This window comes from Scyliorhinus torazame, unplaced genomic scaffold (assembly GCF_047496885.1).
Source record: "Scyliorhinus torazame isolate Kashiwa2021f unplaced genomic scaffold, sScyTor2.1 scaffold_452, whole genome shotgun sequence".
Lineage (NCBI taxonomy): Eukaryota > Metazoa > Chordata > Chondrichthyes > Carcharhiniformes > Scyliorhinidae > Scyliorhinus > Scyliorhinus torazame.
The window spans coordinates 4,110-16,790 of record NW_027308179.1 but is presented as its reverse complement, the minus strand read 5'-3'; the positions used below and the strand labels follow the sequence as shown (position 1 = coordinate 16,790).

The 12,681-nt window shown below is 47.2% G+C and overlaps 1 protein-coding gene across 1 annotated transcript in view; it reads left to right on the top strand.

The window, feature by feature from the left end:
* Positions 1-12,367, top strand: part of LOC140406304 (uncharacterized) — a gene marked incomplete at its 3' end in the record, with an annotated part of 30,370 nt that extends 18,003 nt beyond the window's left edge. Inside the window, exon 5 of the mRNA XM_072494416.1 lies at positions 12,101-12,367. Within this exon, the coding sequence (XP_072350517.1) occupies positions 12,101-12,367 (267 nt within the window). The remainder of the gene's footprint in view (positions 1-12,100) is intronic.
* Positions 12,368-12,681: the final 314 nt, after the last annotated feature.

The window sequence follows — 12,681 nt, the reverse complement described above, 5'->3', positions numbered from 1 at the left end:
TCCAAAGATGTACAGGTTAGGTGGATTGGCCGTGATAAATTACCCCTTCGTGTCCAAATATGTACAGGTTAGGTGGATTGGCCGCGTTAAATTGTCCCTTAGTGTCCAAAGATGTGCAGGTTAGGTGGATTGGCCGTGTTAAATTGTCCCTTAGTGTCCAAAGATGTACAGGTTAGGTGGATTGGCTGTGTTAAATTGTCCCTTCGTGTCCAAAGATGTACAGGTTAGGTGGATTGGCCGTGTTAAATTGTCCCTTAGTGTCCAAAGATGTACAGGTTAGATGGATTGGCCGTGTTAAATTGTCCCTTAGTGTCCAAAGATGTGCAGGTTAGGTGGATTGGCCGTGTTAAATTGTCCTTTAGTGTCCAAAGATGTACAGCTTAGGTGGATTGGCCGTGTTAAATTGTCCTTTCGTGTCCAAAGATGTGCAGGTTAGGTGGATTGGCCGTGATAAATTGTCCCTTAGTGTCCAAAGATGTGCAGGTTAGGTGGATTGGCCGTGTTAAATTGTCCCTTAGTGTCCAAAGATGTACAGGTTAGGTGGATTGGCCGAGTTAAATTGTCCCTTAGTGTCCAAAGATGTACAGGTTAGGTGGATTGGCCATGTTAAATTGTCCCTTAGTGTCCAACGATGTACAGGTTAGGTGGATTGGCCGTGTTAAATTGTCCCTTCGTGTCCAAAGATGTACAATTTAGGTGGATTGGCCGTGTTAAATTGTCCCTTAGTGTCCAAAGATGTACAGGTTAGGTGGATTGGCCGGGTTAAATTGTCCCTTAGTGTCCAAAGATGTACAGTTTAGGGGGATTGGCCGTGTTAAATTGTCCCTTAGAGTCCAAAGATGTACAGCTTAGGTGGATTGGCCGTGTTAAATTGTCCCTTAGTGTCCAAAGATGTGCAGGTTAGGTGGATTGGCCGTGTTAAATTGTCCCTTAGTGTCCAAAGATGTACAGGTTAGGTGGATTGGCCGTGTTAAATTGTCCTTAGTGTCCAAAGATGTACAGGTTAGGTGGACTGGCCATGTTAAATTGTCCCTTAGTGTCCAAAGATGTACAGGTTAGGTGGACTGGCCGTGTTAAATTGTCCCTTAGTGTCCAAAGATGTACAGGTTAGGTGGATTGGCCGTGTTAAATTGTCCCTTCGTGTCCAAAGATGTGCAGGTTAGGTGGATTGGCCGTGTTAAATTGTCCCTTAGTGTCCAAAGATGTACAGGTTAGGTGGATTGGCCGTGTTAAATTGTCTCTTAGTGTCCAAAGATGTACAGGTTAGGTGGATTGGCCGTGTTAAATTGCCCTTAGTGTCCAAAGATGTACAGGTTAGGTGGATTGGCCGTGTTAAATTGTCCCTTAGTGTCCAAAGATGTACAGGTTAGGTGGATTGGCCGTGTTAAATTGTCCCTTCGTGTCCAAAGATGTACAGGTTAGGTGGATTGGCCGTGTTAAATTGCCCTTAGTGTCCAAAGATGTACAGGTTAGGTGGATTGGCCGTGTTAAATTGTCCCTTATTGTCCAAAGATGTACAGGTTAGGTGGATTGGCCGTGTTAAATTGTCCCTTAGTGTCCAAAGATGAACAGGTTAGGTGGATTGGCCGTGTTAAATTGTCCCTTAGTGTCCAAAGATGTACAGGTTAGGGGGATTGGCCGTGTTAAATTGTCCCTTAGTGTCCAAAGATGTACAGGTTAGGTGGATTGGCCGTGTTAAATTGTCCCTTCGTGTCCAAAGATGTACAATTTAGGTGGATTGGCCGTGTTAAATTGTCCCTTAGTGTCCAAAGATGTGCAGGTTAGGTGGATTGGCCGTGTTAAATTGCCCTTAGTGTCCAAAGATGTACAGGTTAGGTGGATTGGCCGTGTTAAATTGTCCCTTCGTGTCCAAAGATGAACAGGTTAGGTGGATTGGCCGTGTTAAATTGTCCCTTAGTGTCCAAAGATGTACAGGTTAGGGGGATTGGCCGTGTTAAATTGTCCCTTAGAGTCCAAAGATGTACAGCTTAGGTGGATTGGCCGTGTTAAATTGTCCCTTCGTGTCCAAAGATGTACAGGTTAGGTGGATTGGCCGTGATAAATTGTCCCTTAGTGTCCAAAGATGTGCAGTTTAGGTGGATTGGCCGTGTTAAATTGTCCTTTAGTGTCCAAAGATGTGCAGGTTAGGTGGATTGGCCGTGTTAAATTGTCCCTTAGTGTCCAAAGATGTGCAGGTTAGGTGGATTGGCCGTGTTAAATTGTCCCCTAGTGTCCAAAGATGTACAGGTTAGGTGGATTGGCCGTGTTAAATTGTCCCTTAGTGTCCAAAGATGTACAGGTTAGGGGGATTGGCCGTGTTAAATTGTCCCTTAGAGTCCAAAGATGTACAGCTTAGGTGGATTGGCCGTGTTAAATTGTCCCTTCGTGTCCAAAGATGCACAGGTTAGGTGGATTGGCCGTGTTAAATTGTCCCTTAGTGTCCAAAGATGTGCAGGTTAGGTGGATTGGCCGTGATAAATTGTCCCTTAGTGTCCAAAGATGTGCAGGTTAGGTGGATTGGCCGTGTTAAATTGTCCCTTAGTGTCCAAAGATGTGCAGGTTAGGTGGATTGGCCGTGTTAAATTGTCCTTTAGTGTCCAAAGATGTGCAGTTTAGGTGGATTGGCCGTGTTAAATTGTCCCTGAGTGTCCAAAGATGTGCAGGTTAGGTGGATTGGCCGTGTTAAATTGTCCCCTAGTGTCCAAAGATGTACAGGTTAGGTGGATTGGCCGTGTTAAATTGTCCCTTAGTGTCCAAAGATGTACAGGTTAGGGGGATTGGCCGTGTTAAATTGTCCCTTAGAGTCCAAAGATGTACAGCTTAGGTGGATTGGCCGTGTTAAATTGTCCCTTAGTGTCCAAAGATGTGCAGGTTAGGTGGATTGGCCGTGATAAATTGTCCCTTAGTGTCCAAAGATGTGCAGGTTAGGTGGATTGGCCGTGTTAAATTGTCCTTTAGTGTCCAAAGATGTGCAGGTTAGGTGGATTGGCCGTGTTAAATTGTCCTTAGTGTCCAAAGATGTACAGGTTAGGTGGACTGGCCATGTTAAATTGTCCCTTAGTGTCCAAAGATGTACAGGTTAGGTGGACTGGCCGTGTTAAATTGTCCCTTAGTGTCCAAAGATGTACAGGTTAGGTGGATTGGCCGTGTTAAATTGTCCCTTCGTGTCCAAAGATGTGCAGGTTAGGTGGATTGGCCGTGTTAAATTGTCCCTTAGTGTCCAAAGATGTACAGGTTAGGTGGATTGGCCGTGTTAAATTGTCCCTTAGTGTCCAAAGATGAACAGGTTAGGTGGATTGGCCGTGTTAAATTGTCCCTTAGTGTCCAAAGATGTACAGGTTAGGGGGATTGGCCGTGTTAAATTGTCCCTTAGTGTCCAAAGATGTACAGGTTAGGTGGATTGGCCGTGTTAAATTGTCCCTTCGTGTCCAAAGATGTACAATTTAGGTGGATTGGCCGTGTTAAATTGTCCCTTAGTGTCCAAAGATGTGCAGGTTAGGTGGATTGGCCGTGTTAAATTGCCCTTAGTGTCCAAAGATGTACAGGTTAGGTGGATTGGCCGTGTTAAATTGTCCCTTAGTGTCCAAAGATGAACAGGTTAGGTGGATTGGCCGTGTTAAATTGTCCCTTAGTGTCCAAAGATGTACAGGTTAGGGGGATTGGCCGTGTTAAATTGTCCCTTAGAGTCCAAAGATGTACAGCTTAGGTGGATTGGCCGTGTTAAATTGTCCCTTCGTGTCCAAAGATGTACAGGTTAGGTGGATTGGCCGGGTTAAATTGTCCCTTAGTGTCCAAAGATGTACAGTTTAGGGGGATTGGCCGTGTTAAATTGTCCCTTAGAGTCCAAAGATGTACAGCTTAGGTGGATTGGCCGTGTTAAATTGTCCCTTAGTGTCCAAAGATGTGCAGGTTAGGTGGATTGGCCGTGTTAAATTGTCCCTTAGTGTCCAAAGATGTACAGGTTAGGTGGATTGGCCGTGTTAAATTGTCCTTAGTGTCCAAAGATGTACAGGTTAGGTGGACTGGCCATGTTAAATTGTCCCTTAGTGTCCAAAGATGTACAGGTTAGGTGGACTGGCCGTGTTAAATTGTCCCTTAGTGTCCAAAGATGTACAGGTTAGGTGGATTGGCCGTGTTAAATTGTCCCTTCGTGTCCAAAGATGTGCAGGTTAGGTGGATTGGCCGTGTTAAATTGTCCCTTAGTGTCCAAAGATGTACAGGTTAGGTGGATTGGCCGTGTTAAATTGTCTCTTAGTGTCCAAAGATGTACAGGTTAGGTGGATTGGCCGTGTTAAATTGTCCCTTAGTGTCCAAAGATGAACAGGTTAGGTGGATTGGCCGTGTTAAATTGTCCCTTAGTGTCCAAAGATGTACAGGTTAGGGGGATTGGCCGTGTTAAATTGTCCCTTAGTGTCCAAAGATGTACAGGTTAGGTGGATTGGCCGTGTTAAATTGTCCCTTCGTGTCCAAAGATGTACAATTTAGGTGGATTGGCCGTGTTAAATTGTCCCTTAGTGTCCAAAGATGTGCAGGTTAGGTGGATTGGCCGTGTTAAATTGCCCTTAGTGTCCAAAGATGTACAGGTTAGGTGGATTGGCCGTGTTAAATTGTCCCTTCGTGTCCAAAGATGAACAGGTTAGGTGGATTGGCCGTGTTAAATTGTCCCTTAGTGTCCAAAGATGTACAGGTTAGGGGGATTGGCCGTGTTAAATTGTCCCTTAGAGTCCAAAGATGTACAGCTTAGGTGGATTGGCCGTGTTAAATTGTCCCTTCGTGTCCAAAGATGTACAGGTTAGGTGGATTGGCCGTGATAAATTGTCCCTTAGTGTCCAAAGATGTGCAGTTTAGGTGGATTGGCCGTGTTAAATTGTCCTTTAGTGTCCAAAGATGTGCAGGTTAGGTGGATTGGCCGTGTTAAATTGTCCCTTAGTGTCCAAAGATGTGCAGGTTAGGTGGATTGGCCGTGTTAAATTGTCCCCTAGTGTCCAAAGATGTACAGGTTAGGTGGATTGGCCGTGTTAAATTGTCCCTTAGTGTCCAAAGATGTACAGGTTAGGGGGATTGGCCGTGTTAAATTGTCCCTTAGAGTCCAAAGATGTACAGCTTAGGTGGATTGGCCGTGTTAAATTGTCCCTTCGTGTCCAAAGATGCACAGGTTAGGTGGATTGGCCGTGTTAAATTGTCCCTTAGTGTCCAAAGATGTGCAGGTTAGGTGGATTGGCCGTGATAAATTGTCCCTTAGTGTCCAAAGATGTGCAGGTTAGGTGGATTGGCCGTGTTAAATTGTCCCTTAGTGTCCAAAGATGTGCAGGTTAGGTGGATTGGCCGTGTTAAATTGTCCTTTAGTGTCCAAAGATGTGCAGTTTAGGTGGATTGGCCGTGTTAAATTGTCCCTTAGTGTCCAAAGATGTGCAGGTTAGGTGGATTGGCCGTGTTAAATTGTCCCCTAGTGTCCAAAGATGTACAGGTTAGGTGGATTGGCCGTGTTAAATTGTCCCTTAGTGTCCAAAGATGTACAGGTTAGGGGGATTGGCCGTGTTAAATTGTCCCTTAGAGTCCAAAGATGTACAGCTTAGGTGGATTGGCCGTGTTAAATTGTCCCTTAGTGTCCAAAGATGTGCAGGTTAGGTGGATTGGCCGTGATAAATTGTCCCTTAGTGTCCAAAGATGTGCAGGTTAGGTGGATTGGCCGTGTTAAATTGTCCTTTAGTGTCCAAAGATGTGCAGGTTAGGTGGATTGGCCGTGTTAAATTGTCCTTAGTGTCCAAAGATGTACAGGTTAGGTGGACTGGCCATGTTAAATTGTCCCTTAGTGTCCAAAGATGTACAGGTTAGGTGGACTGGCCGTGTTAAATTGTCCCTTAGTGTCCAAAGATGTACAGGTTAGGTGGATTGGCCGTGTTAAATTGTCCCTTCGTGTCCAAAGATGTGCAGGTTAGGTGGATTGGCCGTGTTAAATTGTCCCTTAGTGTCCAAAGATGTACAGGTTAGGTGGATTGGCCGTGTTAAATTGTCCCTTAGTGTCCAAAGATGAACAGGTTAGGTGGATTGGCCGTGTTAAATTGTCCCTTAGTGTCCAAAGATGTACAGGTTAGGGGGATTGGCCGTGTTAAATTGTCCCTTAGTGTCCAAAGATGTACAGGTTAGGTGGATTGGCCGTGTTAAATTGTCCCTTCGTGTCCAAAGATGTACAATTTAGGTGGATTGGCCGTGTTAAATTGTCCCTTAGTGTCCAAAGATGTGCAGGTTAGGTGGATTGGCCGTGTTAAATTGCCCTTAGTGTCCAAAGATGTACAGGTTAGGTGGATTGGCCGTGTTAAATTGTCCCTTAGTGTCCAAAGATGAACAGGTTAGGTGGATTGGCCGTGTTAAATTGTCCCTTAGTGTCCAAAGATGTACAGGTTAGGGGGATTGGCCGTGTTAAATTGTCCCTTAGAGTCCAAAGATGTACAGCTTAGGTGGATTGGCCGTGTTAAATTGTCCCTTCGTGTCCAAAGATGTACAGGTTAGGTGGATTGGCCGTGATAAATTGTCCCTTAGTGTCCAAAGATGTGCAGTTTAGGTGGATTGGCCGTGTTAAATTGTCCTTTAGTGTCCAAAGATGTGCAGGTTAGGTGGATTGGCCGTGTTAAATTGTCCCTTAGTGTCCAAAGATGTGCAGGTTAGGTGGATTGGCCGTGTTAAATTGTCCCCTAGTGTCCAAAGATGTACAGGTTAGGTGGATTGGCCGTGTTAAATTGTCCCTTAGTGTCCAAAGATGTACAGGTTAGGGGGATTGGCCGTGTTAAATTGTCCCTTAGAGTCCAAAGATGTACAGCTTAGGTGGATTGGCCGTGTTAAATTGTCCCTTCGTGTCCAAAGATGCACAGGTTAGGTGGATTGGCCGTGTTAAATTGTCCCTTAGTGTCCAAAGATGTGCAGGTTAGGTGGATTGGCCGTGATAAATTGTCCCTTAGTGTCCAAAGATGTGCAGGTTAGGTGGATTGGCCGTGTTAAATTGTCCCTTAGTGTCCAAAGATGTGCAGGTTAGGTGGATTGGCCGTGTTAAATTGTCCTTTAGTGTCCAAAGATGTGCAGTTTAGGTGGATTGGCCGTGTTAAATTGTCCCTTAGTGTCCAAAGATGTGCAGGTTAGGTGGATTGGCCGTGTTAAATTGTCCCCTAGTGTCCAAAGATGTACAGGTTAGGTGGATTGGCCGTGTTAAATTGTCCCTTAGTGTCCAAAGATGTACAGGTTAGGGGGATTGGCCGTGTTAAATTGTCCCTTAGAGTCCAAAGATGTACAGCTTAGGTGGATTGGCCGTGTTAAATTGTCCCTTAGTGTCCAAAGATGTGCAGGTTAGGTGGATTGGCCGTGATAAATTGTCCCTTAGTGTCCAAAGATGTGCAGGTTAGGTGGATTGGCCGTGTTAAATTGTCCTTTAGTGTCCAAAGATGTGCAGGTTAGGTGGATTGGCCGTGTTAAATTGTCCTTAGTGTCCAAAGATGTACAGGTTAGGTGGACTGGCCATGTTAAATTGTCCCTTAGTGTCCAAAGATGTACAGGTTAGGTGGACTGGCCGTGTTAAATTGTCCCTTAGTGTCCAAAGATGTACAGGTTAGGTGGATTGGCCGTGTTAAATTGTCCCTTCGTGTCCAAAGATGTGCAGGTTAGGTGGATTGGCCGTGTTAAATTGTCCCTTAGTGTCCAAAGATGTACAGGTTAGGTGGATTGGCCGTGTTAAATTGTCTCTTAGTGTCCAAAGATGTACAGGTTAGGTGGATTGGCCGTGTTAAATTGCCCTTAGTGTCCAAAGATGTACAGGTTAGGTGGATTGGCCGTGTTAAATTGTCCCTTAGTGTCCAAAGATGTACAGGTTAGGTGGATTGGCCGTGTTAAATTGTCCCTTCGTGTCCAAAGATGTACAGGTTAGGTGGATTGGCCGTGTTAAATTGCCCTTAGTGTCCAAAGATGTACAGGTTAGGTGGATTGGCCGTGTTAAATTGTCCCTTATTGTCCAAAGATGTACAGGTTAGGTGGATTGGCCGTGTTAAATTGTCCCTTAGTGTCCAAAGATGAACAGGTTAGGTGGATTGGCCGTGTTAAATTGTCCCTTAGTGTCCAAAGATGTACAGGTTAGGGGGATTGGCCGTGTTAAATTGTCCCTTAGTGTCCAAAGATGTACAGGTTAGGTGGATTGGCCGTGTTAAATTGTCCCTTCGTGTCCAAAGATGTACAATTTAGGTGGATTGGCCGTGTTAAATTGTCCCTTAGTGTCCAAAGATGTGCAGGTTAGGTGGATTGGCCGTGTTAAATTGCCCTTAGTGTCCAAAGATGTACAGGTTAGGTGGATTGGCCGTGTTAAATTGTCCCTTAGTGTCCAAAGATGAACAGGTTAGGTGGATTGGCCGTGTTAAATTGTCCCTTAGTGTCCAAAGATGTACAGGTTAGGGGGATTGGCCGTGTTAAATTGTCCCTTAGAGTCCAAAGATGTACAGCTTAGGTGGATTGGCCGTGTTAAATTGTCCCTTCGTGTCCAAAGATGTACAGGTTAGGTGGATTGGCCGTGATAAATTGTCCCTTAGTGTCCAAAGATGTGCAGTTTAGGTGGATTGGCCGTGTTAAATTGTCCTTTAGTGTCCAAAGATGTGCAGGTTAGGTGGATTGGCCGTGTTAAATTGTCCCTTAGTGTCCAAAGATGTGCAGGTTAGGTGGATTGGCCGTGTTAAATTGTCCCCTAGTGTCCAAAGATGTACAGGTTAGGTGGATTGGCCGTGTTAAATTGTCCCTTAGTGTCCAAAGATGTACAGGTTAGGGGGATTGGCCGTGTTAAATTGTCCCTTAGAGTCCAAAGATGTACAGCTTAGGTGGATTGGCCGTGTTAAATTGTCCCTTCGTGTCCAAAGATGCACAGGTTAGGTGGATTGGCCGTGTTAAATTGTCCCTTAGTGTCCAAAGATGTGCAGGTTAGGTGGATTGGCCGTGATAAATTGTCCCTTAGTGTCCAAAGATGTGCAGGTTAGGTGGATTGGCCGTGTTAAATTGTCCCTTAGTGTCCAAAGATGTGCAGGTTAGGTGGATTGGCCGTGTTAAATTGTCCTTTAGTGTCCAAAGATGTGCAGTTTAGGTGGATTGGCCGTGTTAAATTGTCCCTTAGTGTCCAAAGATGTGCAGGTTAGGTGGATTGGCCGTGTTAAATTGTCCCCTAGTGTCCAAAGATGTACAGGTTAGGTGGATTGGCCGTGTTAAATTGTCCCTTAGTGTCCAAAGATGTACAGGTTAGGGGGATTGGCCGTGTTAAATTGTCCCTTAGAGTCCAAAGATGTACAGCTTAGGTGGATTGGCCGTGTTAAATTGTCCCTTAGTGTCCAAAGATGTGCAGGTTAGGTGGATTGGCCGTGTTAAATTGTCCCCTAGTGTCCAAAGATGTACAGGTTAGGTGGATTGGCCGTGTTAAATTGTCCCTTAGTGTCCAAAGATGTACAGGTTAGGGGGATTGGCCGTGTTAAATTGTCCCTTAGAGTCCAAAGATGTACAGCTTAGGTGGATTGGCCGTGTTAAATTGTCCCTTAGTGTCCAAAGATGTGCAGGTTAGGTGGATTGGCCGTGATAAATTGTCCCTTAGTGTCCAAAGATGTGCAGGTTAGGTGGATTGGCCGTGTTAAATTGTCCTTTAGTGTCCAAAGATGTGCAGGTTAGGTGGCTTGGCCGTGTTAAATTGTCCTTTAGTGTCCAAAGATGTGCAGTTTAGGTGGATTGGCCGTGTTAAATTGTCCCTTAGTGTCCAAAGATGTGCAGGTTAGGTGGATTGGCCGTGTTAAATTGTCCCCTAGTGTCCAAAGATGTACAGGTTAGGTGGATTGGCCGTGTTAACTTGTCCCTTAGTGTCCAAAGATGTACAGGTTAGGGGGATTGGCCGTGTTAAATTGTCCCTTAGAGTCCAAAGATGTACAGCTTAGGTGGATTGGCCGTGTTAAATTGTCCCTTAGTGTCCAAAGATGTACAGGTTAGGTGGATTGGCCGTGTTAAATTGTCCCTTAGTGTCCAAAGATGTACAGCTTAGGTGGATTGGCCGTGTTAAATTGTCCCTTAGTGTCCAAAGATGTACAGGTTATGTGGATTGGCCATGATAAATTGTCCCTTAGTGTCCAAAATTGCCCTTAGTGTTGGGTGGGGTTACTGGGTTATGGGGATAGGGTGGAGGTGTTGACCTTGGGTAGGGTGCTCTTTCCAAGAGCCGGTGCACACTCGATGGGCCGAATGGCCTCCTTCTGCGCTGTAAATTCTATGATATCTCTGAATAAGCCAAGCCGCGACGGTCAGGTATTGGAAAAGCATTTTGTTTGGCTTCTGGTAAATAGAAGGTGAAACGGACAAGGGGGGGGTGTTTTTCCGTCCCGGCTAATGGGCTGTGGTTGGACTGGGGAGGTCCCCGTGGAGTAAATGTGCTCTGGCTGTCTGCAGAGATGTGTTTCACGGCTTTGGTGGTGGGGGTTGGCGGTGATGAGAGCATTGCTTTGTGGAGCTCAGAAAGGCAGTGGTGCGGGTAGCTTGCGAGGATTGTTGGGAAGAGCAAAGGAAAGGCAGTGTTATCTCCCAATCGGAAAGTTTCAACGACAAAAAAAACTTCAAAGCAGAGCCGTCTCCTCTGGAGGCAAGGACGGGGTCAGCACAGCCCAGTTGCAGAGAGTGACACACCGCCTGACCCCCCCCCCCCCCCCAAAGCCTGTCCATCACCCATAAGAACACAAGTCAGGAGTGTGATGGAATGCCTGGGTGAGTGCAGCTCCCGATAACACTCGAGAAGCTCGACACCATCCAGGACAAAGCAGCCCCGCTTGATTGCTCCCCCTTCCACAAACATTCAAACCCCCCACCACCGACGCACAGTGGCAGCCGTGTGTGCCGCCTACAAGATGCCCTGCAGCAACTCACCAAGGTTCCTTTGGCAGCGCCCTCCAAACCCACGGCCGCTACCATCTAGCAGGACGAGGGCAGCACGGCAGCGCTGGGGATAGCACAATTGCTTCACAGCTCCAGGGTCCCAGGTTCGATTCCGGCGTGGGTCACTGTCTGTGCGGAGTCTGCACGTCCTCCCCGCGTGTGCGTGGGTTTCCTCCGGGTGCTCCGGTTTCCTCCCACAGTCCAAAGACGTGCAGGGTAGGCGGATTGGCCGTGACCAATTGCCCTTAGTGTCCAAAGATTGCCCTTAGTGTTGGGTGGAGGTGTTGACCTTGGGACGCTCCCCACCCCAGTTTAAGTTTCAGACACTAGTTTCGGAACCAATTTCACCCCCCACCCAATGGAATGTGATATTCCGTCATGTTATGATCACTGTTACCGAGACGATCATTTATCATGAGATCTTTAATTAATTCTGGCTGACCCTTTCTCGGTGCCAGTACTGAGGGAGCGCTGCACTGTCGGAGGGAGATGTATATACTCTAGGATTTGAGCTCCATAATCCAGGCCGACACTCCCCCCGGTGCCAGTACTGAGGGAGCGCCGCACTGTCGGAGGTAGATGTATATACTCTAGGATTTGAGCTCCATAATCCAGGCCCACACTGCCCCCGGTGCCAGTACTGAGGGAGCGCCGCACTGTTGGAGGTAGATGTCTATACTCTAGGATTTGAGCTCCATAATCCAGGCCCACACTCCGCCTGGTGCCAGTACTGAGGGAGCGCCGCACTGTCGGAGTTAGATGTCTATACTCTAGGATTTGAGCTCCATAATCCAGGGTGCTCTTTCCGGGAGCCGGTGCAGACTCAATGGGCCGAATGGCCTCCTTCTGCACTGTAAATTCTATGATAATCTATGATTAATCTAGGACAAAGGTTCGGCACAACATCGTGGGCCGAAGGGCCTGTTCTGTGCTGTATTTCTCTATGTTCTATGTTCAACAGCTGCAACGGTTCGAGAAAGCAACTCGCCCATCACCTTCTGAAGGGCAACGAGGGAAAGGCAATGAATGCCGCCCTAGCCAGCGACGCAGGCATCCCCGTGGATGAATTTCAAACAAAAATATCTCCCTCGGTTTGTGACTGCCTCCAACCCCCGCCAAACCCCCGATGATTGAATCCCACGTGTAACAGGAGCGTTGTCCCGTCTGTTTTGCGCAGAGCTGTGTCGGACACTGGCCATGAGCGTGCTCACACTTGACCAAGGCGGATTGACGCTCCAAGCATTCAGCGCGCTCTTCCGGCAGGCGTACGGCCACGACCTGCTGGACCTGGTGACGGACATGGGATACCGGTCGCTCGTGGACTTCTTGCAGGAGATTCCGGGAGCGCGGCTCATCGACGTGCACTGCCTGGCCACGTGCAGGGTCCAGCTGGCGATGGACGGCCTTCGGGAGAGCGAGGAGCTGGCGCGGGACAGCAGGGCAGGCAAGTAACGGGCCCTGGACGTCAGCTCCTGAATCCAGGCCGACGCTCCCCGCCCCAGTTTAAGTTTCAGACACTAGTTTCGGAACCAATTTCACCCCCCACCCAATGGAATGTGATATTCCGTCATGTTATGATCACTGTTACCGAGACGATCATTTATCATGAGATCTTTAATTAATTCTGGCTGACCCTCTCTCGGGTGCCAGTACTGAGGGAGCGCTGCACTGTCGGAGTTAGATGTCTATACTCTAGGATTTGAGCGCTATAGTCCAGGTCCACACTCCCCCCGGTGCCAGTACTGAGGGAGCGCTGCA